This window comes from Mobula hypostoma, chromosome 2 (genome assembly GCF_963921235.1).
Source record: "Mobula hypostoma chromosome 2, sMobHyp1.1, whole genome shotgun sequence".
NCBI classification, from domain to species: Eukaryota; Metazoa; Chordata; class Chondrichthyes; order Myliobatiformes; family Myliobatidae; genus Mobula; species Mobula hypostoma.
The window spans coordinates 171,163,857-171,189,010 of record NC_086098.1 but is presented as its reverse complement, the minus strand read 5'-3'; the positions used below and the strand labels follow the sequence as shown (position 1 = coordinate 171,189,010).

Sequence of the window (25,154 nt, the reverse complement as noted above, 5' to 3'; positions counted from 1 at the left end):
GGGGGAGAGGAGAGAGTTGTGTGTGTGTGAGAGGGGGAGAGGAGAGAGTTGTGTGTGTGTGTGAGAGAGGGGGAGAGGAGAGAGTTGTGTGTGTGTGAGAGAGGGAGAGGAGAGAGTTGTGTGTGTGTGAGAGGGGGAGAGGAGAGAGTTGTGTGTGTGTGAGAGAGGGGGAGAGGAGAGAGTTGTGTGTGTGTGAGAGAGGGGGAGAGGAGAGAGTTGTGTGTGTGTGTGAGAGGGGGAGAGGAGAGAGTTGTGTGTGTGTGAGAGAGGGGGAGAGGAGAGAGTTGTGTGTGTGAGAGAGGGGGAGAGGAGAGAGTTGTGTGTGTGTGAGAGGGGGAGAGGAGAGAGTTGTGTGTGTGTGTGAGAGGGGGAGAGGAGAGAGTTGTGTGTGTGTGAGAGGGGGAGAGGAGAGAGTTGTGTGTGTGTGAGAGAGGGGGAGAGGAGAGAGTTGTGTGTGTGTGAGAGGGGGAGAGGAGAGAGTTGTGTGTGTGTGAGAGAGGGGGAGAGGAGAGAGTTGTGTGTGTGTGAGAGAGGGGGAGAGGAGAGAGTTGTGTGTGTGTGTGAGAGGGGGAGAGGAGAGAGTTGTGTGTGTGAGAGAGGGGGAGAGGAGAGAGTTGTGTGTGTGAGAGAGGGGGAGAGGAGAGAGTTGTGTGTGTGTGAGAGAGGGGGAGAGGAGAGAGTTGTGTGTGTGTGTGAGAGGGGGAGAGGAGAGAGTTGTGTGTGTGTGTGAGAGGGGGAGAGGAGAGAGTTGTGTGTGTGTGAGAGAGGGGGAGAGGAGAGAGTTGTGTGTGTGTGTGAGAGGGGGAGAGGAGAGAGTTGTGTGTGTGTGAGAGAGGGGGAGAGGAGAGAGTTGTGTGTGTGTGTGAGAGGGGGAGAGGAGAGAGTTGTGTGTGTGTGGAGAGGGGGAGAGGAGAGAGTTGTGTGTGTGTGTGAGAGAGGGGGAGAGGAGAGAGTTGTGTGTGTGTGAGAGGGGGAGAGGAGAGAGTTGTGTGTGTGTGAGAGAGGGGGAGAGGAGAGAGTTGTGTGTGTGTGAGAGGGGGGAGAGGAGAGAGTTGTGTGTGTGAGAGGGGGAGAGGAGAGAGTTGTGTGTGTGTGAGAGAGGGGGAGAGGAGAGAGTTGTGTGTGTGGAGAGGGGGAGAGGAGAGAGTTGTGTGTGTGTGAGAGAGGGGGAGAGGAGAGAGTTGTGTGTGTGTGTGAGAGGGGGAGAGGAGAGAGTTGTGTGTGTGTGAGAGAGGGGGAGAGGAGAGAGTTGTGTGTGTGTGTGAGAGGGGGAGAGGAGAGAGTTGTGTGTGTGTGAGAGAGGGGGAGAGGAGAGAGTTGTGTGTGTGTGAGAGGGGGAGAGGAGAGAGTTGTGTGTGTGTGTGAGAGAGGGGGAGAGGAGAGAGTTGTGTGTGTGTGTGAGAGAGGGGGAGAGGAGAGAGTTGTGTGTGTGTGAGAGGGGGAGAGGAGAGAGTTGTGTGTGTGTGAGAGAGGGGGAGAGGAGAGAGTTGTGTGTGTGTGTGAGAGGGGGAGAGGAGAGAGTTGTGTGTGTGTGTGAGAGAGGGGGAGAGGAGAGAGTTGTGTGTGTGTGTGAGAGGGGGAGAGGAGAGAGTTGTGTGTGTGTGAGAGAGGGGGAGAGGAGAGAGTTGTGTGTGTGTGAGAGAGGGGGAGAGGAGAGAGTTGTGTGTGTGTGTGAGAGGGGGAGAGGAGAGAGTTGTGTGTGTGTGAGAGAGGGGGGAGAGGAGAGAGTTGTGTGTGTGTGAGAGAGGGGGAGAGGAGAGAGTTGTGTGTGTGTGAGAGGGGGAGAGGAGAGAGTTGTGTGTGTGTGAGAGAGGGGGAGAGGAGAGAGTTGTGTGTGTGTGTGAGAGGGGGAGAGGAGAGAGTTGTGTGTGTGTGTGAGAGGGGGAGAGGAGAGAGTTGTGTGTGTGTGTGTGAGAGGGGGAGAGGAGAGAGTTGTGTGTGTGTGAGAGAGGGGGAGAGGAGAGAGTTGTGTGTGTGTGAGAGAGAGGGGGAGAGGAGAGAGTTGTGTGTGTGTGTGAGAGGGGGAGAGGAGAGAGTTGTGTGTGTGTGTGAGAGAGGGGGAGAGGAGAGAGTTGTGTGTGTGTGAGAGAGGGGGAGAGGAGAGAGTTGTGTGTGTGTGTGAGAGGGGGAGAGGAGAGAGTTGTGTGTGTGTGAGAGAGGGGGAGAGGAGAGAGTTGTGTGTGTGTGAGAGGGGGAGAGGAGAGAGTTGTGTGTGTGTGAGAGAGGGAGAGAGTTGTGTGTGTGGAGAGAGAGAGTTGTGTGTGTGTGTGAGAGGGGGAGAGGAGAGAGTTGTGTGTGTGTGAGAGAGGGGGAGAGGAGAGAGTTGTGTGTGTGTGAGAGGGGGAGAGGAGAGAGTTGTGTGTGTGTGAGAGGGGGAGAGGAGAGAGTTGTGTGTGTGTGTGAGAGAGGGGGAGAGGAGAGAGTTGTGTGTGTGTGTGAGAGGGGGAGAGGAGAGAGTTGTGTGTGTGTGTGAGAGGGGGAGAGGAGAGAGTTGTGTGTGTGAGAGAGGGGGAGAGGAGAGAGTTGTGTGTGTGTGAGAGAGGGGGAGAGGAGAGAGTTGTGTGTGTGTGAGAGAGGGAGAGAGGCGAGAGTTGTGTGTGTGTGTGAGAGGGGGAGAGGAGAGAGTTGTGTGTGTGTGAGAGAGGGGGAGAGGAGAGAGTTGTGTGTGTGTGAGAGAGGGGGAGAGGAGAGAGTTGTGTGTGTGTGAGAGAGGGGGAGAGGAGAGAGTTGTGTGTGTGTGAGAGGGGGAGAGGAGAGAGTTGTGTGTGTGTGTGAGAGGGGGAGAGGAGAGAGTTGTGTGTGTGTGAGAGGGGGAGAGGAGAGAGTTGTGTGTGTGTGAGAGGGGGAGAGGAGAGAGTTGTGTGTGTGTGAGAGGGGGAGAGGAGAGAGTTGTGTGTGTGTGAGAGAGGGGGAGAGGAGAGAGTTGTGTGTGTGTGTGAGAGGGGGAGAGGAGAGAGTTGTGTGTGTGTGTGAGAGGGGGAGAGGAGAGAGTTGTGTGTGTGAGAGAGGGGGAGAGGAGAGAGTTGTGTGTGTGTGAGAGAGGGGGAGAGGAGAGAGTTGTGTGTGTGTGAGAGGGGGAGAGGAGAGAGTTGTGTGTGTGTGTGAGAGGGGGAGAGGAGAGAGTTGTGTGTGTGAGAGAGGGGGAGAGGAGAGAGTTGTGTGTGTGAGAGAGGGGGAGAGGAGAGAGTTGTGTGTGTGAGAGAGGGGGAGAGGAGAGAGTTGTGTGTGTGAGGGAGAGGAGAGAGTTGTGTGTGTGTGAGAGGGGGAGAGGAGAGAGTTGTGTGTGTGTGTGAGAGGGGGAGAGGAGAGAGTTGTGTGTGTGTGTGAGAGGGGGAGAGGAGAGAGTTGTGTGTGTGTGTGAGAGGGGGAGAGGAGAGAGTTGTGTGTGTGAGAGAGGGGGAGAGGAGAGAGTTGTGTGTGTGTGAGAGGGGGAGAGGAGAGAGTTGTGTGTGTGTGAGAGGGGGAGAGGAGAGAGTTGTGTGTGTGAGAGAGGGGGAGAGGAGAGAGTTGTGTGTGTGTGTGAGAGGGGGAGAGGAGAGAGTTGTGTGTGTGAGAGAGGGGGAGAGGAGAGAGTTGTGTGTGTGTGAGAGAGGGGGAGAGGAGAGAGTTGTGTGTGTGTGAGAGGGGGAGAGGAGAGAGTTGTGTGTGTGTGAGAGGGGGAGAGGAGAGAGTTGTGTGTGTGAGAGAGGGGGAGAGGAGAGAGTTGTGTGTGTGTGTGAGAGGGGGAGAGGAGAGAGTTGTGTGTGTGTGAGAGAGGGGGAGAGGAGAGAGTTGTGTGTGTTTGAGAGGGGGAGAGGAGAGAGTTGTGTGTGTGTGAGAGAGGGGGAGAGGAGAGAGTTGTGTGTGTGTGTGAGAGGGGGAGAGGAGAGAGTTGTGTGTGTGTGTGAGAGGGGGAGAGGGAGAGGAGAGAGTTGTGTGTGTGAGAGAGGGGGAGAGGAGAGAGTTGTGTGTGTGTGTGAGAGGGGGAGAGGAGAGAGTTGTGTGTGTGAGAGAGGGGGAGAGGAGAGAGTTGTGTGTGTGTGTGAGAGGGGGAGAGGAGAGAGTTGTGTGTGTGTGTGAGAGAGGGGGAGAGGAGAGAGTTGTGTGTGTGTGAGAGGGGGAGAGGAGAGAGTTGTGTGTGTGAGAGAGAGGGGGAGAGGAGAGAGTTGTGTGTGTGTGTGAGAGGGGGAGAGGAGAGAGTTGTGTGTGTGTGAGAGAGGGGGAGAGGAGAGAGTTGTGTGTGTGTGTGAGAGGGGGAGAGGAGAGAGTTGTGTGTGTGTGTGAGAGGGGGAGAGGAGAGAGTTGTGTGTGTGTGAGAGGGGGAGAGGAGAGAGTTGTGTGTGTGTGAGAGAGGGGGAGAGGAGAGAGTTGTGTGTGTGTGTGTGAGAGGGGGAGAGGAGAGAGTTGTGTGTGTGTGTGAGAGAGGGAGAGGAGAGAGTTGTGTGTGTGTGAGAGAGGGGGAGAGGAGAGAGTTGTGTGTGTGTGAGAGGGGGAGAGGAGAGAGTTGTGTGTGTGTGTGAGAGGGGGAGAGGAGAGAGTTGTGTGTGTGTGTGAGAGGGGGAGAGGAGAGAGTTGTGTGTGTGTGTGAGAGGGGGAGAGGAGAGAGTTGTGTGTGTGTGAGAGGGGGAGAGGAGAGAGTTGTGTGTGTGTGAGAGAGGGGGAGAGGAGAGAGTTGTGTGTGTGAGAGAGGGGGAGAGGAGAGAGTTGTGTGTGTGAGAGAGGGGGAGAGGAGAGGGATGTGTGTGAGAGAGGGGGAGAGGAGAGAGTTGTGTGTGTGTGAGAGGGGGGAGAGGAGAGAGTTGTGTGTGAGAGAGAGGGGGAGAGGAGAGGGATGTGTGTGAGAGAGGGGGAGAGGAGAGGTTTGTGGCCCTCTCTCTGTCTCCTCTCCCCTCTGTCTGTCCTCTCTCCTTGTTCCCTCCCTCCCTGGTTCCCTTCCCCCTCTCCCTGTTCCCGGTATAATTACCTCTTTACTTCCTCTGCCGGCTCATTATCTCGGTCTCTAAGGTACACTGTCCCTCTCTCTCTGCCGATCAAACTCCTCCCTCTGCCGGCTCGTTGGGCTCCGAGCTCCCGGCTCCCGGCAGGTTCCTCATTCCTTCCCGGATCCGGCGACGGGACCGGGCGGCTCTGCGGACGGGTCGGTCCGAGGGAAGAACCGAACCCGCCGCCGCCTCTGACTGCGGGATGTCGGGAAGGAGGTGGGTGTGGGCGCCTCGGGGCGTGAGGGGTGGAGGGTGGGAGTGGGCGAGAGGGAGAGAGAGAGGGAGGGAGGAGAGGGAGAGAGGGAGGAGAGAGACTGAGTCCAAGAGTGCTGTTGAGAGAGAGGGAGGAGTCTGTGTCCAAGAGTGTGTTTGAGAGTGAGTGAGAGAGAGAGAGAGAGAGAGAGAGTGAGGGAGACAGAGAGAAGAGTGCGAAACCCACACACAGATGGAGAGAGAGAGACACACACACAGATGGAGAGAAAGTGACTATGTGTGAGGGAGAGAGAGACACAGAGAGAGACACACACACAGATGGAGAGAAAGTGACTATGTGTGAGGGAGAGAGAGACACAGAGAGAGACACACACACAGATGGAGAGGGAGACTGTGTGAGAGAGAGAGAGAGAGACTCACACACAGATGGAGAGGGAGACTGTGTGAGAGAGAGAGAGAGAGACTCACACACAGATGGAGAGGGAGACTGTGTGAGAGAGAGAGAGACTCACACACAGATGGAGAGGGAGACTGTGTGAGAGAGAGAGAGACTCACACACAGATGGAGAGGGAGACTGTGTGAGAGAGAGAGAGACTCACACACAGATGGAGAGGGAGACTGTGTGAGAGAGAGAGAGACTCACACACAGATGGAGAGAGAGACACACAGAGAGACTGTGTGAGAGAGACACACAGAGACACAGAGATGGAGAGAGAGAAAGACACTAAGGGAGAGAGACAGAGAGAGTGACTGTGTGTGAGAGAGAGAGACACTGAGAGAAAGAGACTCACACACAGACGGAGAGAGAGACTGTGAGAGAGAGACACTGAGCGAGGGAGAGACACACACAGGCGGAGAGAGAGACACACAGAGAGACTGTGTGAGAGAGAGAGAGACAGAGAGAGAGAGAGATACACACACACAGATGGAGAGAGAGAGAGAGACACACACAGACGGAGAGAGAGACACACAGAGAGACTGTGTGAGAGAGAGAGAGACAGAGAGAGGGAGAGAGATACACACACAGACGGAGAGAGAGAGAGAGACACACACAGACGGAGAGAGAGACAGAGAGAGCGAGAGAGAGAGAGACACACACAGACGGAGAGAGAGACTGTGAGAGAGAGACACTGAGCGAGGGAGAGACACACACAGACGGAGAGAGAGACACACAGAGAGACTGTGTGAGAGAGAGAGAGACAGAGAGAGGGAGAGAGATACACACACAGACGGAGAGAGAGAGAGACACACACAGACGGAGAGAGAGACAGAGAGAGAGAGAGACACAGAGAGAGAGAGACACACACAGACACAGAGATGGAGAGAGAGAAAGACACTGAGGGAGAGAGACAGAGAGAGTGACTGTGTGTGAGAGAGAGAGACACTGAGAGAAAGAGACTCACACACACAGACGGAGAGAGAGACTGTGAGAGAGAGACACAGAGAGAGAGAGACACACACACACAGATGGAGAGAGAGACTGTGTGAGAGAGAGAGAGAGACAGAGAGAGAGAGAGATACACACACAGACGGAGAGAGAGAGACACAGAGAGAGAGAGAGAGAGACACACACAGATGGAGAGAGAGACTGTGAGAGAGAGAGAGACACTGAGAGAGAGAGAGAGACACACACACACACAGATGGAGAGAGAGACTGTGTGAGAGAGAGAGACACAGAGAGAGAGAGATACACACACAGACGGAGAGAGAGAGACACAGAGAGAGAAAGAGAGAGAGAGACTCACACACAGATGGAGAGAGAGACACAGAGAGAGAGAGATACACACACAGACGGAGAGAGAGAGACACAGAGAGAGAGACACACACACAGACGGAGAGAGAGAGACACAGAGAGAGAGACACACACACAGACGGAGAGAGAGACAGAGAGAGCGAGAGAGAGAGAGACACACACAGACGGAGAGAGAGACTGTGAGAGAGAGACACTGAGCGAGGGAGAGACACACACAGACGGAGAGAGAGACACACAGAGAGACTGTGTGAGAGAGAGAGAGACAGAGAGAGGGAGAGAGATACACACACAGACGGAGAGAGAGAGAGAGACACACACAGACGGAGAGAGAGACAGAGAGAGAGAGACACACAGAGAGAGAAAGACACACACAGACACAGAGATGGAGAGAGAGAAAGACACTGAGGGAGAGAGACAGAGAGAGTGACTGTGTGTGAGAGAGAGAGACACTGAGAGAAAGAGACTCACACACACAGACGGAGAGAGAGACTGTGAGAGAGAGACACAGAGAGAGAGAGACACACACACACAGATGGAGAGAGAGACTGTGTGAGAGAGAGAGAGAGAGACAGAGAGAGAGAGAGATACACACACAGATGGAGAGAGAGAGACACAGAGAGAGAGAGAGAGAGAGAGAGACACACACAGACGGAGAGAGAGACTGTGAGAGAGAGAGAGACACAGAGAGAGAGACACACACACACACAGATGGAGAGAGAGACTGTGTGAGAGAGAGAGACACAGAGAGAGAGAGACACACACACACACAGATGGAGAGAGAGACTGTGTGAGAGAGAGAGACACAGAGAGAGAGAGATACACACACAGACGGAGAGAGAGAGACACAGAGAGAGAAAGAGAGAGAGAGACTCACACACAGATGGAGAGAGAGACTGTGAGAGAGAGAGAGACACAGAGAGAGAGAGATACACACACAGACGGAGAGAGAGAGACACAGAGAGAGAGATACACACACAGACGGAGAGAGAGAGACACAGAGAGAGAGATACACACACAGACGGAGAGAGAGAGACACAGAGAGAGAGACACACACACAGACGGAGAGAGAGACTGTGTGAGAGAGAGAGACACAGAGAGACTGTGAGAGAGAGCGGGGGTGTGTGTGTGTGTGTGTGAGGGGGAGAGGGTTGAGCGAGTTTGTCGGTAAGAGTCTGTGAGAGAGGGGGTGCGCGTGAGAGACCACGGTGACGGTAAACACAAAATATTCTGCAGATGCTGGGGTCAAAGCAACACTCCCAACACGCTGGAGGAACTCAGCAGCCCCCACCTTCTTTATAGGGCCTCTGCCCCTTCCCCGTACAGTCCCGATGAAGGGTTCCGGCCCGAACCGTCGACCGATCGTCTCCACGGATGCTGCCCGACCTGCTGAGTTCCTCCAGCGTGCTGTGAGTGTCACAATGACGGTGTGTGAGTGCGAGAGGGAGTCTCCAGGAGAGTGTGATCGAGACAGGTGTCGTGTGTGGGGGTGCACGAGAAGTGGACGGGCGGTGAGGGGCGGCGAGTGGGGGAGAGGGCATCTGGGGGGGAATTTCCACTGTGTGTTTTTGTCAGCGTCCCGGTGGGTGTTCGTGCATTGGCCTGTGTGTGTCTCAGTGAGACTCGTTTCTGCCTCTGAGTTTCTGGGGGTAGTGCAAAGACTGTAACTGAGAGACAGAGACAATCCCGGACTCCTGGATTAGATCCCAGCATGTAACCCACTCCCGGGGATCTCTTATTCTATATATGAACCCCCACCCCGAACCCCTAGATAAGATCCCAGCCTGTCGCCCACTCCCGGGGATCTGTTATTCTATACATAAACCCCCCTGAACCCCTGGATTAGACCCCAGCATGTGACCCACTCCCGAGGATCTGTTATTCTATATATGAACCCCCACCCTGAACCCCTGGATTAGATCCCAGCCTGTCGCCCACTCCCGGGGATCTGTTATTCTATATATAAACACCCAGAACCCCTGGATTAGATCCCAGCCTGTAACCCACTCCCGGGGATCTGTTATTCTATACATAAACCCGCCGAACCCCTGGATTAGATCCCAGCCTGTAACCCACTTCTGGGGATCTGTTATTCTATATGTAAACCCATCGAAACCCTGGATCAGATCCCAGCCTGTAAACCACTCCCGGGGATCTGTTATTCTATATATAAACCCCCGAACCCCTGGATTAGATCCCAGTTTGTAACCCACTCCCGCGGATCTGTTATTCTATATATACACCCCCCAACCCCTGGATTAGATCCCAGCCTGTGACCCACTCCCGGGGATCTGTTATTCTATATATAAACCCCCCGAACCCCTGGATCAGATCCCAGCCTGTAACCCACTCCCGGGGATCTGTTATTCTATATATAAACTTCCCGAACCCCTAGATTAGATCCCAGCCTGTAACCCACTCCCGGGGATCTGTTATTCTATATATAAACCTCCTGAACCCCTGGATAAGATCCCAGCCTGTAACCCACTCCCGGGGATCTGTTATTCTATATATAAACTCCCCGAACCCCTGGATTAGACCCCAGTCTGTAACCCACTCTCGGGGATCTGTTATTCTATATATAAATCCATCGAACCCCTGGATTAGATCCCAGCCTGTAACCCACTCCCAGTGATCTGTTATTCTACATATAAACCCCCAGAACTCCTGGATTAGATCCCATCCTGTAACCCACTCCCGGGGATCTGTTATTCTGTATATAAACCCCCCAAACCCCTGGATTAGAACCCAGCCTGAAACCCACTCCCGGGGATCTGTTATTCTATATATAAACCCCCCGAACCCCTGGATTAGATCCCAGCCTGTAACCCACTCCCGGAGATCTGTTATTCTATATATAAACCCTCCTGAACCCCTGGATCAGATCCCAGCCTGTAACCCACTCCCGGGGATCTGTTATTCTATATATAAACCCATCAAACCCCTGGATTAGATCCCAGCCTGTAACCCACTCCCGGGGATCTGTTATTCTATATATAACCCTCCCGAACCCCTGGATTAGATCCCAGCCTGTGACCCACTCCCGGGGATCTGTTATTCTGTATATAAACCCCCCGAACCCCTGGATCAGATCCCAGCCTGTGACCCACTCCCGGGGATCTGTTATTCTGTATATAAACCCCCCGAACCCCTGGATTAGATCCCAGCCTGTAACCCACTCCCGGGGATCTGTTATTCTATATATGAACCCCCCGAACCCCTGGATTAGATCCCAGCCTGTGTCCCACTCCCAGGGATCTGTTATTCTGTATATAAACCCCCCGAACCCCTGGATCAGATCCCAGTCTGTAACCCACTCCCGGGGATCTGTTATTCTATATGTAAACCCATCAAACTCCTGGATTACATCCCAGCCTGTAACCCACTCCCGGGGATCTGTTATTCTATATATAAACTCCCCGAACCCCTGGATTAGATCCCAGCCTGTAACCCACTCCGGGGATCTGTTATTCTATATATAAACCCATCGAACCCCTGGATTAGATCCCAGCCTGTAACCCACTCCCAGTGATCGGTTATTCTGTATATAAACCCCTCAAACCCCTGGATTAGAACCCAGCCTGTAACCCACTCCCGGGGATCTGTTATTCTGTATATAAACCCCCCGAACCCCTGGATCAGATCCCAGCCTGTGACCCACTCCCGGGGATCTGTTATTCTGTATATAAACCCCCCGAACCCCTGGATTAGATCCCAGCCTGTAACCCACTCCCGGGGATCTGTTATTCTATATATGAACCCCCCGAACCCCTGGATTAGATCCCAGCCTGTGTCCCACTCCCAGGGATCTGTTATTCTGTATATAAACCCCCCGAACCCCTGGATCAGATCCCAGTCTGTAACCCACTCCCGGGGATCTGTTATTCTATATGTAAACCCATCAAACTCCTGGATTACATCCCAGCCTGTAACCCACTCCCGGGGATCTGTTATTCTGTATATAAACCCCCTGAACCCCTGGATCAGATCCCAGCCTGTAACCCACTCCTGGGGATCTGTTATTCTGTATATAAACCCCCCGACCCCCTGGATTAGATCCCAGCCGCTAACCACTTCCGGGGATCTATTATTCTATATATGAACCCCCCGAACCCCTGGATTAGATCCCAGCCTGTAACCCACTCCCGGGGATCTGTTATTCACTATGTAAACCCATCAAACTCCTGGATTAGATCCCAGACCGTGACCCACTCCCGGGGATCTGTTATTCTATATATAAACCCCCCGAACCCCTGGCTCAGATCCCAGCCTGTAACCCACTCCCGGGGATCTGTTATTCTGTATATAAACCCCCTGAACCCCTGGATTAGATCCCAGCCTGTAACCCACTCCCGGGGATCTGTTATTCTGTATATAAACCCTCCGAACCCCTGGATTACATCCCAGCCTGTAACCCACTCCCGGGGATCTGTTATTCTGTATATAAACCCCCCGAACCCCTGGATCAGATCCCAGCCTGTAACCCACTCCCGGGGATCTGTTATTCTCTATGTAAACCCATCAAACCCCTGGATTAGATCCCAGACCGTGACCCACTCCCGGGGATCTGTTATTCTATATATAACCCCCCCGAACCCCTGGCTCAGATCCCAGCCTGTAACCCACTCCCGGGGATCTGTTATTCTGTATATAAACCCCCTGAACCCCTGGATTAGATCCCAGCCTGTAACCCACTCCCGGGGATCTGTTATTCTGTATATAAACCCTCCGAACCCCTGGATTACATCCCAGCCTGTAACCCACTCCCGGGGATCTGTTTTTCTGTATATAAACCCCCCGAACCCCTGGATCAGATCCCAGCCTGTAACCCACTCCCGGGGATCTGTTATTCTATATATAAACCCCTAGAACTCCTGGATTAGATCCCAGCCTGTAACCCACTCCCGGGAATATGTTATTCTCTATGTAAACCCATCAAACCCCTGGATTAGATCCCAGACCGTGACCCACTCCCGGGGATCTGTTATTCTATATATAAACCCCCCGAACCCCTGGCTCAGATCCCAGCCTGTAACCCACTCCCGGGGATCTGTTATTCTATATGTAAACCCATCAAACCCCTGGATTATATCCCAGCCCGTGACCCACTCCCGGGGATCTGTTATTCTGTATATAAACCCCCTGAACCCCTGGATCAGATCCCAGCCTGTAACCCACTCCTGGGGATCTGTTATTCTGTATAAACCCGCCGAACCCCTGGATTAGGTCCCAGCCTGTAACCCACTCCCGGGGATCTGTTATTCTGTATATAAACCCTCCGAACCCCTGGATTACATCCCAGCCTGTAACCCACTCCGGGGATCTGTTATTCTATATATAAACCCCATGAGCCCCTGGATCAGATCCCAGCCTGTAACCCACTCCTGGGGATCTGTTATTCTGTATAAACCCGCCGAACCCCTGGATTAGATCCCAGCCTGTAACCCACTCCCGGGGATCTGTTATTCTATATATAAACCCCTAGAACTCCTGGATTAGATCCCAGCCTGTAACCCACTCCCAGGGATCTGTTATTCTCTATGTAAACCCATCAAACCCCTGGATTAGATCCCAGCCCGTGACCCACTCGGCAACTGTCTGTCGTCTTATTCGATGGAATGGTTTTCATCCCTGACGTTTTCTGTTCTGAGGCGCGAGCACGTCAGAGTCGTGCAGGGATGAGTGAGAGAGTGTTTGGGGAGAGGGGAGATGCTGGAGGGATGCAGTGACGGGGAGAGTTTGAGCGGAGTTGATGGGAGAGAGTGGGGTAGATCAGGGAGATCGGGGGTGAGTTTCAGCAGGGTAGAGGGTGGTGGGAGGAAGATTGGGGAGATTGGGGGTGTGTTTGACTGCTGTAGAGTGGGATAGATGGGGGAGATTGGGGAGATCGGGGGTGAGTTTGACCGGGTTAGAGGGGGATAGATGGGGAGATTGGGGGTGTTTGACTGGGGTAGAGGGGGAGATCGGAGGAGAGTTTAAGCGAGGTAGAGGGGGAGAGTGGGGTAGATGGGGGAGATTGGAGGAAAGTTTGAGCAGGGTAGATGGGAGATTGGGGGAGAGTTTGACTGGGGTGGATGGGGGAGACCGGGGTGAGTTTAAGCAGGGTCGAGGGGGAGAGTGGGATAGAGGGGTGAGATCAGGGAGAGTTTGAGCAGGGTAGAGAGGGAGAGAGTGGGGTAAATTGAGGAGATCAGGCGAGTTTGACTGGGGTAGAGGGGGGCAGATTTGGAAGATCGGGGGAGAGTTTGACTGGGGTAGAGGGGGTAAGATTGGAAAGATCGGGGGAGAGTTTGACTGGGGTAGAGGGGGTTAGATGGGGGAGATCGGGGAGAATTTGAGCGGGGTAGAGGTGGGAGATTGGGGAGATCGGGAGAGTTTGACTGGTGTAGAGGGGGTTAGATGGGGAGATTGGAGAGTTTGACTGGTGTAGAGTGGGTTAGATGGGGAGATTGGAGAGTTTGACTGGTGTAGAGGGGGTTGGATGGGGGAGATTGGAGAGTTTGACTGGTGTAGAGGGGGTTAGATGGGGAGATCGGGGAGAATTTGAGCGGGGTAGAGGTGGGAGATGGGGGAGATCAGGGGAGAGTTTGACTGGTGTAGAGGGGGTTAGATGGGGAGATTGGAGAGTTTGACTGGTGTAGAGGGGGTTAGATGGGGAGATTGGAGAGTTTGACTGGTGTGGAGGGGGTTAGATGGGGAGATTGCGGAGTTTGACTGGTGTAGAGGGGGTTGGATGGGGGAGATTGGAGAGTTTGACTGGTGTAGAGGGGGTTAGATGGGAGAGATTGGAGAGTTTGACTGGTGTAGAGTGGGTTAGATGGGGAGATTGGAGAGTTTGACTGGTGTAGAGTGGGTTAGATGGGGAGATTGGAGAATTTGACTGGTGTAGAGGGGGTTAGATGGGGAGATTGGAGAGTTTGACTGGTGTAGAGGGGGTTAGATGGGGGAGATCGGGGAGAATTTGAGCGGGGTAGAGGTGGGAGATGGGGGAGATCAGGGGAGAGTTTGACTGGTGTAGAGGGGGTTAGATGGGGAGATTGGAGAGTTTGACTGGTGTAGAGGGGGTTAGATGGGGAGATTGGAGAGTTTGACTGGTGTAGAGGGGGTTAGATGGGGAGATTGCGGAGTTTGACTGGTGTAGAGGGGGTTGGATGGGGGAGATTGGAGAGTTTGACTGGTGTAGAGGGGGTTAGATGGGAGAGATTGGAGAGTTTGACTGGTGTAGAGTGGGTTAGATGGGGAGATTGGAGAGTTTGACTGGTGTAGAGTGGGTTAGATGGGGAGATTGGAGAGTTTGACTGGTGTAGAGGGGGTTAGATGGGGAGATTGGAGAGTTTGACTGGTGTAGAGGGGGTTAGATGGGGAGATTGGAGAGTTTGACTGGTGTAGAGGGGGTTAGATGGGGGAGATTGGAGAGTTTGACTGGTGTAGAGTGGGTTAGATGGGGAGATTGGAGAGTTTGACTGGTGTAGAGGGGGTTGGATGGGGGAGATTGGAGAGTTTGACTGGTGTAGAGGGGGTTAGATGGGGAGATTGGAGAGTTTGACTGGTGTAGAGGGGGTTGGATGGGGAGATTGGAGAGTTTGACTGGTGTAGAGGGGGTTAGATGGGGAGATTGGAGAGTTTGACTGGTGTAGAGGGGGTTAGATGGGGAGATTGGAGAGTTTGACTGGTGTAGAAGGGGTTGGATGGGGGAGATTGGAGAGTTTGACTGGTGTAGAGGGGGTTAGATGGGGAGATTGGAGAGTTTGACTGGTGTAGAGGGGGTTAGATGGGAGAGATTGGAGAGTTTGACTGGTGTAGAGGGGGTTAGATGGGGAGATTGGAGAGTTTGACTGGTGTAGAGGGGGTTAGATGGGGAGATTGGAGAGTTTGACTGGTGTAGACGGGGTTAGATGGGGAGATTGGAGAGTTTGACTGGTGTAGAGGGGGTTAGATGGGGAGATTGGAGAGTTTGACTGGTGTAGAGGGGGTTAGATGGGGAGATTGGAGAGTTTGACTGGTGTAGAGGGGGTTAGATGGGGAGATTGGAGAGTTTGACTGGTGTAGAGGGGGTTAGATGGGGGAGATTGGAGAGTTTGACTGGTGTAGAGGGGGTTAGATGGGGAGATTGGGGAGTTTGACTGGGGTAGAGGGGATTAGATGGGAGAGATTGGAGAGTTTGACTGGTGTAGAGGGGGTTAGATGGGAGAGATTGGAGAGTTTGACTGGGGTAGAGGGGGTTAGATGGGGAGATTGGAGAGTTTGACTGGGGTAGAGGTGGTTAGATGGGAGAGATTGGTGAGTTTGACTGGTGTAGAGGGGGTTAGATGGGGAGATTGGAGAGTTTGACTGGGGTAGAGGGGATTAGATGGGGAGATTGGAGAGTTTGACTGGGGTAGAGGTGGTTAGATGGGGAGATTGGAGAGTTTGACTGGGGTAGAGGTGGTTAGGTGGGGAGATTGGAGAGTTTGACTGGTGTAGAGGGGGTTAGATGGGGAGATTGGAGAGTTTGGTGTAGAGGGGGTTAGATGGGGGAGATCGGGGAGTTAGAGCAGGTTAGATGGGGTAGATCGGGGAGAATTTGAGCAGAGAGGAGGTGGGAGATTGGGGAGATTGGGGAGAGTTTGATGGGGAGAGTGGGGTAGATGGGGGAGATTGGAGGAAAGTTTGAGCAGGGTAGATGGGGAGAGTGTGAGCGGGGTAGTGGGGTAGATTGAGATCAGGGGAGAGTTTGACTGGGGTAGAGAGTGTTAGGTGGGGGAGATCGGAGTGTTAGAGCAGGTTAGATGGGGGAGATCAGTTCGATCGGAGGTGAGTTTGACCGGGGTAGAGGGGGGAGAGAGCGGAGGGTGGAGTGTGTCGGGGGAAGTGACAGAAGAGTTGGTCAGAGAGAGAGAGAAGCTGAGACAGTTTGAGAGACTGCCAATGTGATAAAGGTGGGGGGCGGGGGAGAGAGATGGACGGTGGAAGAGTGAGAGAAGATGAAGAGTAACGGGGATGGAGAGATAGAGAAAGTGAGGGAGGGGTGGTGAGAGAGGGAGGAGGGGGGAAGAGAGGGAGGGAGACAGAGAGAGAGAACGGGGTTGCTGGTTGAGGAGGGACGGATCAGTGAGCAAGCTAGAGAGAGCGTAGAGAAGAGTGGAATGGGAGAGAAAGAGAGGAAAGGAGGGAGGTCAGGGCAGAGAGAGAAGATGGTCTGAGAGAGAAAACGTGTGTGTGAGAGAGAGAGAGAGAGAGACGGGGAGGGAAGATGGACGGAGAGAGAGACGGGGAGAGAGACGGGGAGGAAGATGGACGGAGAGAGAGAGACGGGAAAGGAAGATGGACGGAGAGAGAGAGACGGGGAGAGACGGGGAGGGAAGATGGACGGAGAGAGAGAGACGGGAAAGGAAGATGGACGGAGAGAGAGAGAGATGGGGAGGGAAGATGGACAGAGAGAGAGAACGAGGGAAGGAAGATGGATGAAGAGAGAGAACGAGGGAAGGAAGATGGACGGAGAGAGAGAGACGGGGAGGAAGATGGACGGAGAGAGAGAGACGGGGAGGGAAGATGGACGGAGAGAGAGAGACGGGGAGGGAAGATGGACGGAAAGAGAGAATGAGGGAGGGAAGATGGCTGGAGAGAAAGAACGAGGGAGGGAAGATGGACAGAGAGAGAGAGACGGGGAGGGAAGATGGACGGAGAGAGAGAACGAGGAAGGGAAGATGTAGGGAGAGAGAGAGACGGGCAGGGAAGATGGACGGAGAGAGAGAGAGAGACGGGTAGGAAGATGGACAGAGAGAGAGAATGAGGGAAGGAAGATGGAGAGAGAGAACGAGGGAGGGAAGATGGATGGAGAGAGAGACGGGAAGGGAAGACGGACGGAGAGAGAGAGACGGGGAGGGAAGATGGACGGAGAGAGAGACGGGGAGGGAAGATGGATGGAAAGAGAGAGACGGGGAGGGAAGGTGGACGGAGAGAGAGAACGAGTGAAGGAAGATGGACGGAGAGAGAGAACGAGGGAAGGAAGATGGACGGAGAGAGAGAACAAGGGAAGGAAGATGGCTGGAGAGAGAGAGACGGGGAGGGAAGATGGACGGACAGAGAGAATGAGGGAAGGAAGATGCCGGAGAGAGAGAACGAGGGAGGGAAGATGGATGGAGAGAGAGAGACGGGCAGGGAAGATGGACGGAGAGAGAGAGAGAGACGGGTAGGAAGATGGACAGAGAGAGAGAATGAGGGAAGGAAGATGGAGAGAGAGAACGAGGGAGGGAAGATGGATGGAGAGAGAGACGGGAAGGGAAGACGGACGGAGAGAGAGAGACGGGGAGGGAAGATGGACGGAGAGAGAGACGGGGAGGGAAGATGGATGGAAAGAGAGAGACGGGGAGGGAAGGTGGACGGAGAGAGAGAACGAGTGAAGGAAGATGGACGGAGAGAGAGAACGAGGGAAGGAAGATGGACGGAGAGAGAGAACAAGGGAAGGAAGATGGCTGGAGAGAGAGAGACGGGGAGGGAAGATGGACGGACAGAGAGAATGAGGGAAGGAAGATGCCGGAGAGAGAGAACGAGGGAGGGAAGATGGATGGAGAGAGAGAGACGGGGAGGGAAGACGGACGGAGAGAAAGAGACAGGGAGGGAAGATGGACGGAGAGAGAGAACGAGGGAGGGAAGATGGATGGAGAGAGAGAGACGGGGAGGTAAGATGGACGGAGAGAGAGAGAGACGGAGGAAGCTGGATGGAGAGAGAGAACGAGGGAAGGAAGATGGACGGAGAGAGAGAGACGGGGAGGGAAGATGGATGGAGAGAGAGAGACAGGGAGGGAAGGTGGACGGAGAGAGAGAACGAGGGAAGGAAGATGGACGGAGAGAGAGAATGATGAAGGAAGATGGATGGAGAGAGAGAATGAGGGAAGGAAGATGGCCGGAGAGAGAGAACGAGGGAAGGAAGATGGCCGGAGAGAGAGAACGAGGGAAGGAAAATGGCCGGAGAGAGAGAACGAGGGAAGGATGATTGACGGAGAGAGAGAACAAGGGAAGGAAGATGGAGGGAGAGAGAGAATGAGGGAAGGAAGATGGCTGGAGAGAGAGAACGAGGGTAGGAAGATGGACGGAGAAAGAGAGAGGGGGAGGGAAGATGGATGGAGAGAGAGAGACGGGGAGGGAAGATGGAGAGAGAGAACGAGGGAGGGAAGATGGACGGAGAGAGAGAGACGGGGAGGGAAGATCGACAGAGAGAGAGAGAGAGAGACGGGGAGGAAGATGGACATAGAGAGAGAGAGATGGGGTGGGAAGATGGACGGAGAGAGAGAGACGAGGAGGGAAGATGGACGGAGAGAGAGAGACGGGGAGGGAAGGTGGAGAGAGAGAACGAGGGAGGGAAGATGGACGGAGAGAGAGAGACGGGGAGGGAAGATCGACAGAGAGAGAGAGAGAGAGACGGGGAGGAAGATGGACGTAGAGAGAGAGAGACGGGGTGGGAAGATGGACGGAGAGAGAGAGACGAGGAGGGAAGATGGACGGAGAGAGAGAGACGAGGAGGGAAGATGGACGGAGAGAGAGAATGAGGGAAGGAAGATGGACGGAGAGAGAGAGACGGGGAGGGAAGATGGACGTAGAGAGAGAATGAGGGAAGGAAGATGGACGGAGAGAGAGAACGAGGGTAGGAAGATGGACGGAGAAAGAGAGAGGGGGAGGGAAGATGGATGGAGAGAGAGAGACGGGGAGGGAAGATGGAGAGAGAGAACGAGGGAGGGAAGATGGACGGAGAGAGAGTGACGGGGAGGGAAGATGGACAGAGAGAGAGAGACGGGGAGGAAGATGGACGTAGAGAGAGAGAGACGGGGAGGGAAGATGGATGGAGAGAGAGAGAGAGACGGGGAGGGAAGATGGACAGAGAGAGAGAACGAGGGAAGGAAGATGGTTGGAGAGAGAGAGACGGGAAGGAAGATGGTTGGAGAGAGAGAGACGGGAAGGAAAGATGGACGGAGAGAGAGAGAACGAGGGAAGGAAGATGGCCGGAGAGAGAGAACGAGGGAAGGAAGATGGACGGAGAGAGAGAGAGACGGGGAGGGAAGATGGACGGAAAGAGAGAATGAGGGAAGGAAGATGCCGGAGAGAGAGAACGAGGAAGATGGACGGAGAGAGAGACGGGGAGGGAAGACGGACGGAGAGAGAGAGACAGGGAGGGAAGACGGACGGAGAGAGAGAGAGACAGGGAAGATGGACGGAGAGAGAGAGACAGGGAGGAAGATGGACGGAGAGAGAGAACGAGGGAAGGAAGATGGATGGAGAGAGAGAACGAGGGAAGGAAGATGGATGGAGAGAGAGAATGAGGGAAGGAAGATGGCCGGAGAGAGAGAACGAGGGAAGGAAGATGGCCGAAGAGAGAGAACGAGGGAAGGAAGATGGACGGAGAGAGAGAGAGACGGGGAGGGAAGATGGACGGAGAGAGAGAGAGACGGGGAGGGAAGATGGACGGAGAGAGAGAGACGGGGAGGGAAGATGGATGGAGAGAGAGAATAAGGGAAGGAAGATGGACGGAGAGAGAGAGACGGGGAGGGAAGATGGATGGAAAGAGAGAATGAGGGAAGGAAGATGGCTGGAGAGAGAGAACGAGGGAAGGAAGATGGATGGAGAGAGAGAGACGGGGAGGGAAGATGGACCGAGAGAGAGAATGAGGGAGGGAAGATGGACGGAGAGAGAGAATGAGGGAAGGAAGATGGATGATGAGAGAGAATGAGGGAAGGAAGATGGACGGAGAGAGAGAGAGACGGGGAGGGAAGATGGACCGAGAGAGAGAATGAGGGAGGGAAGATGGACGGAGAGAGAGAATGAGGGAAGGAAGATGGACGGAGAGAGAGAGAGATGGGGAGGGAAGAGGGACGGAGAGAGAGACGGAGGGAAGGAAGATGGACGGAGAGAGAGAGACGGGGAGGGAAGATGGATGGAAAGAGAGAATGAGGGAAGGAAGCTGGCTGGAGAGAGAGAACGAGGGAAGGAAGATGGATGGAGAGAGAGAACGAGGGAAGGAAGATGGATGGCTTGAGAGAGACGGGGAGGGAAGATGGACCGAGAGAGAGAATGAGGGAGGGAAGATGGACGGAGAGAGAGAATGAGGGAGGGAAGATGGACGGAGAGAGAGAATGAGGGAAGGAAGATGGACGGAGAGAGAGAGAGATGGGGAGGGAAGATGGACGGAGAGAGAGAAGGAGGGAAGGAAGATGGACGGAGAGAGAGAGACGGGGAGGGAAGATGGATGGAAAGAGAGAATGAGGGAAGGAAGCTGGCTGGAGAGAGAGAACGAGGGAAGGAAGATGGACGGAGAGAGAGAGATGGGGAGGGAAGATGGATGGAGAGAGAGAACGAGGGAAGGAAGATGGACGGAGAGAGAGAGAGATGGGGAGGGAAGATGGACGGAGAGAGAGAGACGGGGAGGGAAGATGGAGAGAGAGAACGAGGGAGGGAAGATGGACGGAGAGAGAGAATGAGGGAGGGAAGATGGACGGAGAGAGAGAATGAGGGAAGGAAGATGGACGGAGAGAGAGAGAGATGGGGAGGGAAGATGGACGGAGAGAGAGAAGGAGGGAAGGAAGATGGACGGAGAGAGAGAACGAGGGAAGGAAGATGGACGGAGAGAGAGAGACGGGGAGGGAAGATGGACGGAGAGAGAGAGACGGGGAGGAAGATGGATGGAGAGAGAGAGACGGGGAGGAAGATGGACGGAGAGAGAGAATGAGGGAAGGAAGATGGACGGACAGAGAGAACGAGGGAAGGAAGATGGACAGAGAGAGAGAGACGGGGAGGGAAGATGGACGGAGAGAGAGAGACGGGGAGGGAAGATGGACGGAGAGAGAGAGACGGGGAGGGAAGATGGACAGAGAGAGAGAGACGGGGAGGGAAGGTGGACGGAGAGGGAGAACGAGTGAAGGAAGATGGACAGAGAGAGAGAACGAGGGAAGGAAGATGGCTGGAGAGAGAGAGACGGGGAGGGAAGATGGACAGAGAGAGAGAGACGGGGAGGGAAGGTGGACGGAGAGAGAGAACGAGTGAAGGAAGATGGACGGAGACAGAGAACGAGGGAAGGAAGATGGCCGGAGAGAGAGAACAAGGGAAGGAAGATGGCTGGAGAGAGAGAGACTGGGAGGGAAGATGGACGGACAGAGAGAATGAGGGAAGGAAGATGCCGGAGAGAGAGAACGAGGGTAGGAAGATGGATGGAGAAAGAGAGAGGGGGAGGGAAGATGGATGGAGAGAGAGAGACGGGGAGGGAAGATGGAGAGAGAGAACGAGGGAGGGAAGATGGACGGAGAGAGAGAGACGGGGAGGGAAGATGGACGGAGAGAGAGAGAGACGGAGGAAGCTGGATGGAGAGAGAGAACGAGGGAAGGAAGATGGATGGAGAGAGAGAGACAGGGAGGGAAGATGGACGGAGAGAGAGAACGAGGGAGGGAAGATGGATGGAGAGAGAGAGACGGGGAGGTAAGATGGACGGAGAGAGAGAGAGACGGAGGAAGCTGGATGGAGAGAGAGAACGAGGGAAGGAAGATGGACGGAGAGAGAGAGACGGGGAGGGAAGATGGATGGAGAGAGAGAGACAGGGAGGGAAGGTGGACGGAGAGAGAGAACGAGGGAAGGAAGATGGACGGAGAGAGAGAATGATGAAGGAAGATGGATGGAGAGAGAGAATGAGGGAAGGAAGATGGCCGGAGAGAGAGAACGAGGGAAGGAAGATGGCCGGAGAGAGAGAACGAGGGAAGGAAAATGGCCGGAGAGAGAGAACGAGGGAAGGATGATTGACGGAGAGAGAGAACAAGGGAAGGAAGATGGACGGAGAGAGAGAATGAGGGAAGGAACATGGCTGGAGAGAGAGAACGAGGGTAGGAAGATGGACGGAGAAAGAGAGAGGGGGAGGGAAGATGGATGGAGAGAGAGAGACGGGGAGGGAAGATGGAGAGAGAGAACGAGGGAGGGAAGATGGACGGAGAGAGAGAGACGGGGAGGGAAGATCGACAGAGAGAGAGAGAGAGAGACGGGGAGGAAGATGGACATAGAGAGAGAGAGACTGGGTGGGAAGATGGACGGAGAGAGAGAGACGAGGAGGGAAGATGGACGGAGAGAGAGAATGAGGGAAGGAAGATGGACGGAGAGAGAGAGAGACGGGGAGGGAAGATGGACGTAGAGAGAGAATGAGGGAAGGAAGATGGACGGAGAGAGAGAACGAGGGTAGGAAGATGGACGGAGAAAGAGAGAGGGGGAGGGAAGATGGATGGAGAGAGAGAGACGGGGAGGGAAGATGGAGAGAGAGAACGAGGGAGGGAAGATGGACGGAGAGAGAGAGACGGGGAGGGAAGATGGACGGAGAGAGAGAACGAGGGAAGGAAGATGGCCGGAGAGAGAGAACGAGGGAAGGAAGATGGACGGAGAGAGAGAGAGACGGGGAGGGAAGATGGACGGAAAGAGAGAATGAGGGAAGGAAGATGCCGGAGAGAGAGAACGAGGAAGATGGACGGAGAGAGAGAATGAGGGAAGGAAGATGGATGGAGAGAGAGAACGAGGGAAGGAAGATGGATGGAGAGAGAGAATGAGGGAAGGAAGATGGCCGGAGAGAGAGAACGAGGGAAGGAAGATGGCCGAAGAGAGAGAACGAGGGAAGGAAGATGGACGGAGAGAGAGAGAGACGGGGAGGGAAGATGGACGGAGAGAGAGAGAGACGGGGAGGGAAGATGGACGGAGAGAGAGAGACGGGGAGGGAAGATGGACGGAGAGAGAGAGACGGGGAGGGAAGATGGATGGAGAGAGAGAGACGGGGAGGGAAGATGGACGGAGAGAGAGAGAGACGGGGAGGGAAGATGGATGGAGAGAGAGAATAAGGGAAGGAAGATGGACGGAGAGAGAGAGATGGGGAGGGAAGATGGATGGAAAGAGAGAATGAGGGAAGGAAGATGGCTGGAGAGAGAGAACGAGGGAAGGAAGATGGATGGAGAGAGAGAGACGGGGAGGGAAGATGGATGGCTTGAGAGAGACGGGGAGGGAAGACGGACGGAGAGAGAGAGACAGGGAGGAAGATGGACGGAGAGAGAGAATGAGGGAAGGAAGATGGATGGAGAGAGAGAACGAGGGAAGGAAGATGGATGGAGAGAGAGAATGAGGGAAGGAAGATGGCCGGAGAGAGAGAACGAGGGAAGGAAGATGGCCGAAGAGAGAGAACGAGGGAAGGAAGATGGACGGAGAGAGAGAGACGGGGAGGGAAGATGGACGGAGAGAGAGAGAGACGGGGAGGGAAGATGGACGGAGAGAGAGAGACGGGGAGGGAAGATGGATGGAGAGAGAGAATAAGGGAAGGAAGATGGACGGAGAGAGAGAGATGGGGAGGGAAGATGGATGGAAAGAGAGAATGAGGGAAGGAAGATGGCTGGAGAGAGAGAACGAGGGAAGGAAGATGGATGGAGAGAGAGAGACGGGGAGGGAAGATGGATGGCTTGAGAGAGACGGGGAGGGAAGATGGACCGAGAGAGAGAATGAGGGAGGGAAGATGGACGGAGAGAGAGAATGAGGGAAGGAAGATGGATGATGAGAGAGAATGAGGGAAGGAAGATGGACAGAGAGAGAGAGAGATGGGGAGGGAAGATGGACGGAGAGAGAGAAGGAGGGAAGGAAGATGGACGGAGAGAGAGAGACGGGGAGGGAAGATGGATGGAAAGAAAGAATGAGGGAAGGAAGCTGGCTGGAGAGAGAGAACGAGGGAAGGAAGATGGACGGAGAGAGAGAGATGGGGAGGGAAGATGGATGGAGAGAGAGAACGAGGGAAGGAAGATGGACGGAGAGAGAGAGATGGGGAGGGAAGATGGATGGAGAGAGAGAATGAGGGAAGGAAGATGGACGGAGAGAGAGAATGAGGGAAGGAAGATGGACGGACAGAGAGAACGAGGGAAGGAAGATGGACAGAGAGAGAGAGACGGGGAGGGAAGATGGACGGAGAGAGAGAGACGGGGAGGGAAGATGGACAGAGAGAGAGAATGAGGGAGGGAAGATGTATGGAGAGAGACAGACGGAGAGGGAAGATGGACGGAGAGAGAGAACGAGGGAAGGAAGATGGACGGAGAGAGAGAGGGAGAGAATGAGGATTGGAAGATGCAGGGGGGGAGGGTAGGAAGATAGAGAGAGACACAGAGAGAGAGAGAGAGGGAGGGAAGGAAGTTGCATATCATTGAGAGGAAGCTGAAACAGGTTCCGTATTCTGAACGGCGTATTCGCTAAGGGCTGAGAGAGTGCACGAAAGATGGTGAGGTAGGAAACTGCAGCGGGCTCCCCCTCAAAATGCATCCCCCCGTCTCATTTTCCCACTCTCTGTCACTCTCTGTGTCTCTACTCCTCTCTCCCTCTCCACCCCCATCTCCCTCGCTCTTCCCGTACCTTCTTAAACACCCCTCTCTCCCGGCCCCCCCCCTCTCTATCCGTGCATCGCCTTCACCCAATCTAGTTGTGATGTGACACTGCCCGGGGAGGGAGCTCCACTCTGTCTCCGACCCGGGGAGTGTTTGATGGGACGGTGTGGAGGGAGATTCACTCTGTGTGTCTGACCCCGGGAGTGTGTGATGGGACGGTGTGGAGGGAGATTCACTCTGTGTGTCTGACCCCGGGAGTGTGTGATGGGACGGTGTGGAGGGAGATTCACTCTGTGTGTCTGACCCCGGGAGTGTGTGATGGGACGGTGTGGAGGGAGATTCACTCTGCGTCTGACCCCGGGAGTGTGTGATGAGACGGTGTGGAGGGAGATTCACTCTGTGTGTCTGACCCCGGGAGTGTGTGATGGGACGGTGTGGAGGGAGATTCACTCTGTGTGTCTGACCCCGGGAGTGTGTGATGGGACGGTGTGGAGGGAGATTCACTCTGCGTCTGACCCCGGGAGTGTGTGATGAGACGGTGTGGAGGGAGATTCACTCTGTGTGTCTGACCCCGGGAGTGTGTGATGGGACGGTGTGGAGGGAGATTCACTCTGTGTGTCTGACCCCGGGAGTGTGTGATGGGACGGTGTGGAGGGAGATTCACTCTGTGTGTCTGACCCCGGGAGTGTGTGATGGGACGGTGTGGAGGGAGATTCACTCTGTGTGTCTGACCCAGGGAGTGTGTGATGGGACGGTGTGGAGGGAGATTCACTCTGTGTCTGACCCCGGGAGTGTGTGATGGGACGGTGTGGAGGGAGATTCACTCTGTGTCTGACCCCGGGAGTGTGTGATGAGACGGTGTGGAGGGAGATTCACTCTAT

At 54.5% G+C, this 25,154-nt stretch overlaps 1 protein-coding gene across 1 annotated transcript in view; it reads left to right on the top strand.

The window, feature by feature from the left end:
* Nucleotides 1–4,950: 4,950 nt before the first annotated feature.
* The window catches only part of LOC134357729 (tyrosine-protein kinase Srms-like), a 68,242-nt gene continuing 48,038 nt past the window's right edge, over nt 4,951–25,154 (top strand). The window contains exon 1 of the mRNA XM_063069357.1: nt 4,951–5,177. Within this exon, the coding sequence (XP_062925427.1) occupies nt 5,164–5,177 (14 nt within the window). The 5' untranslated portion in view covers nt 4,951–5,163. The remainder of the gene's footprint in view (nt 5,178–25,154) is intronic.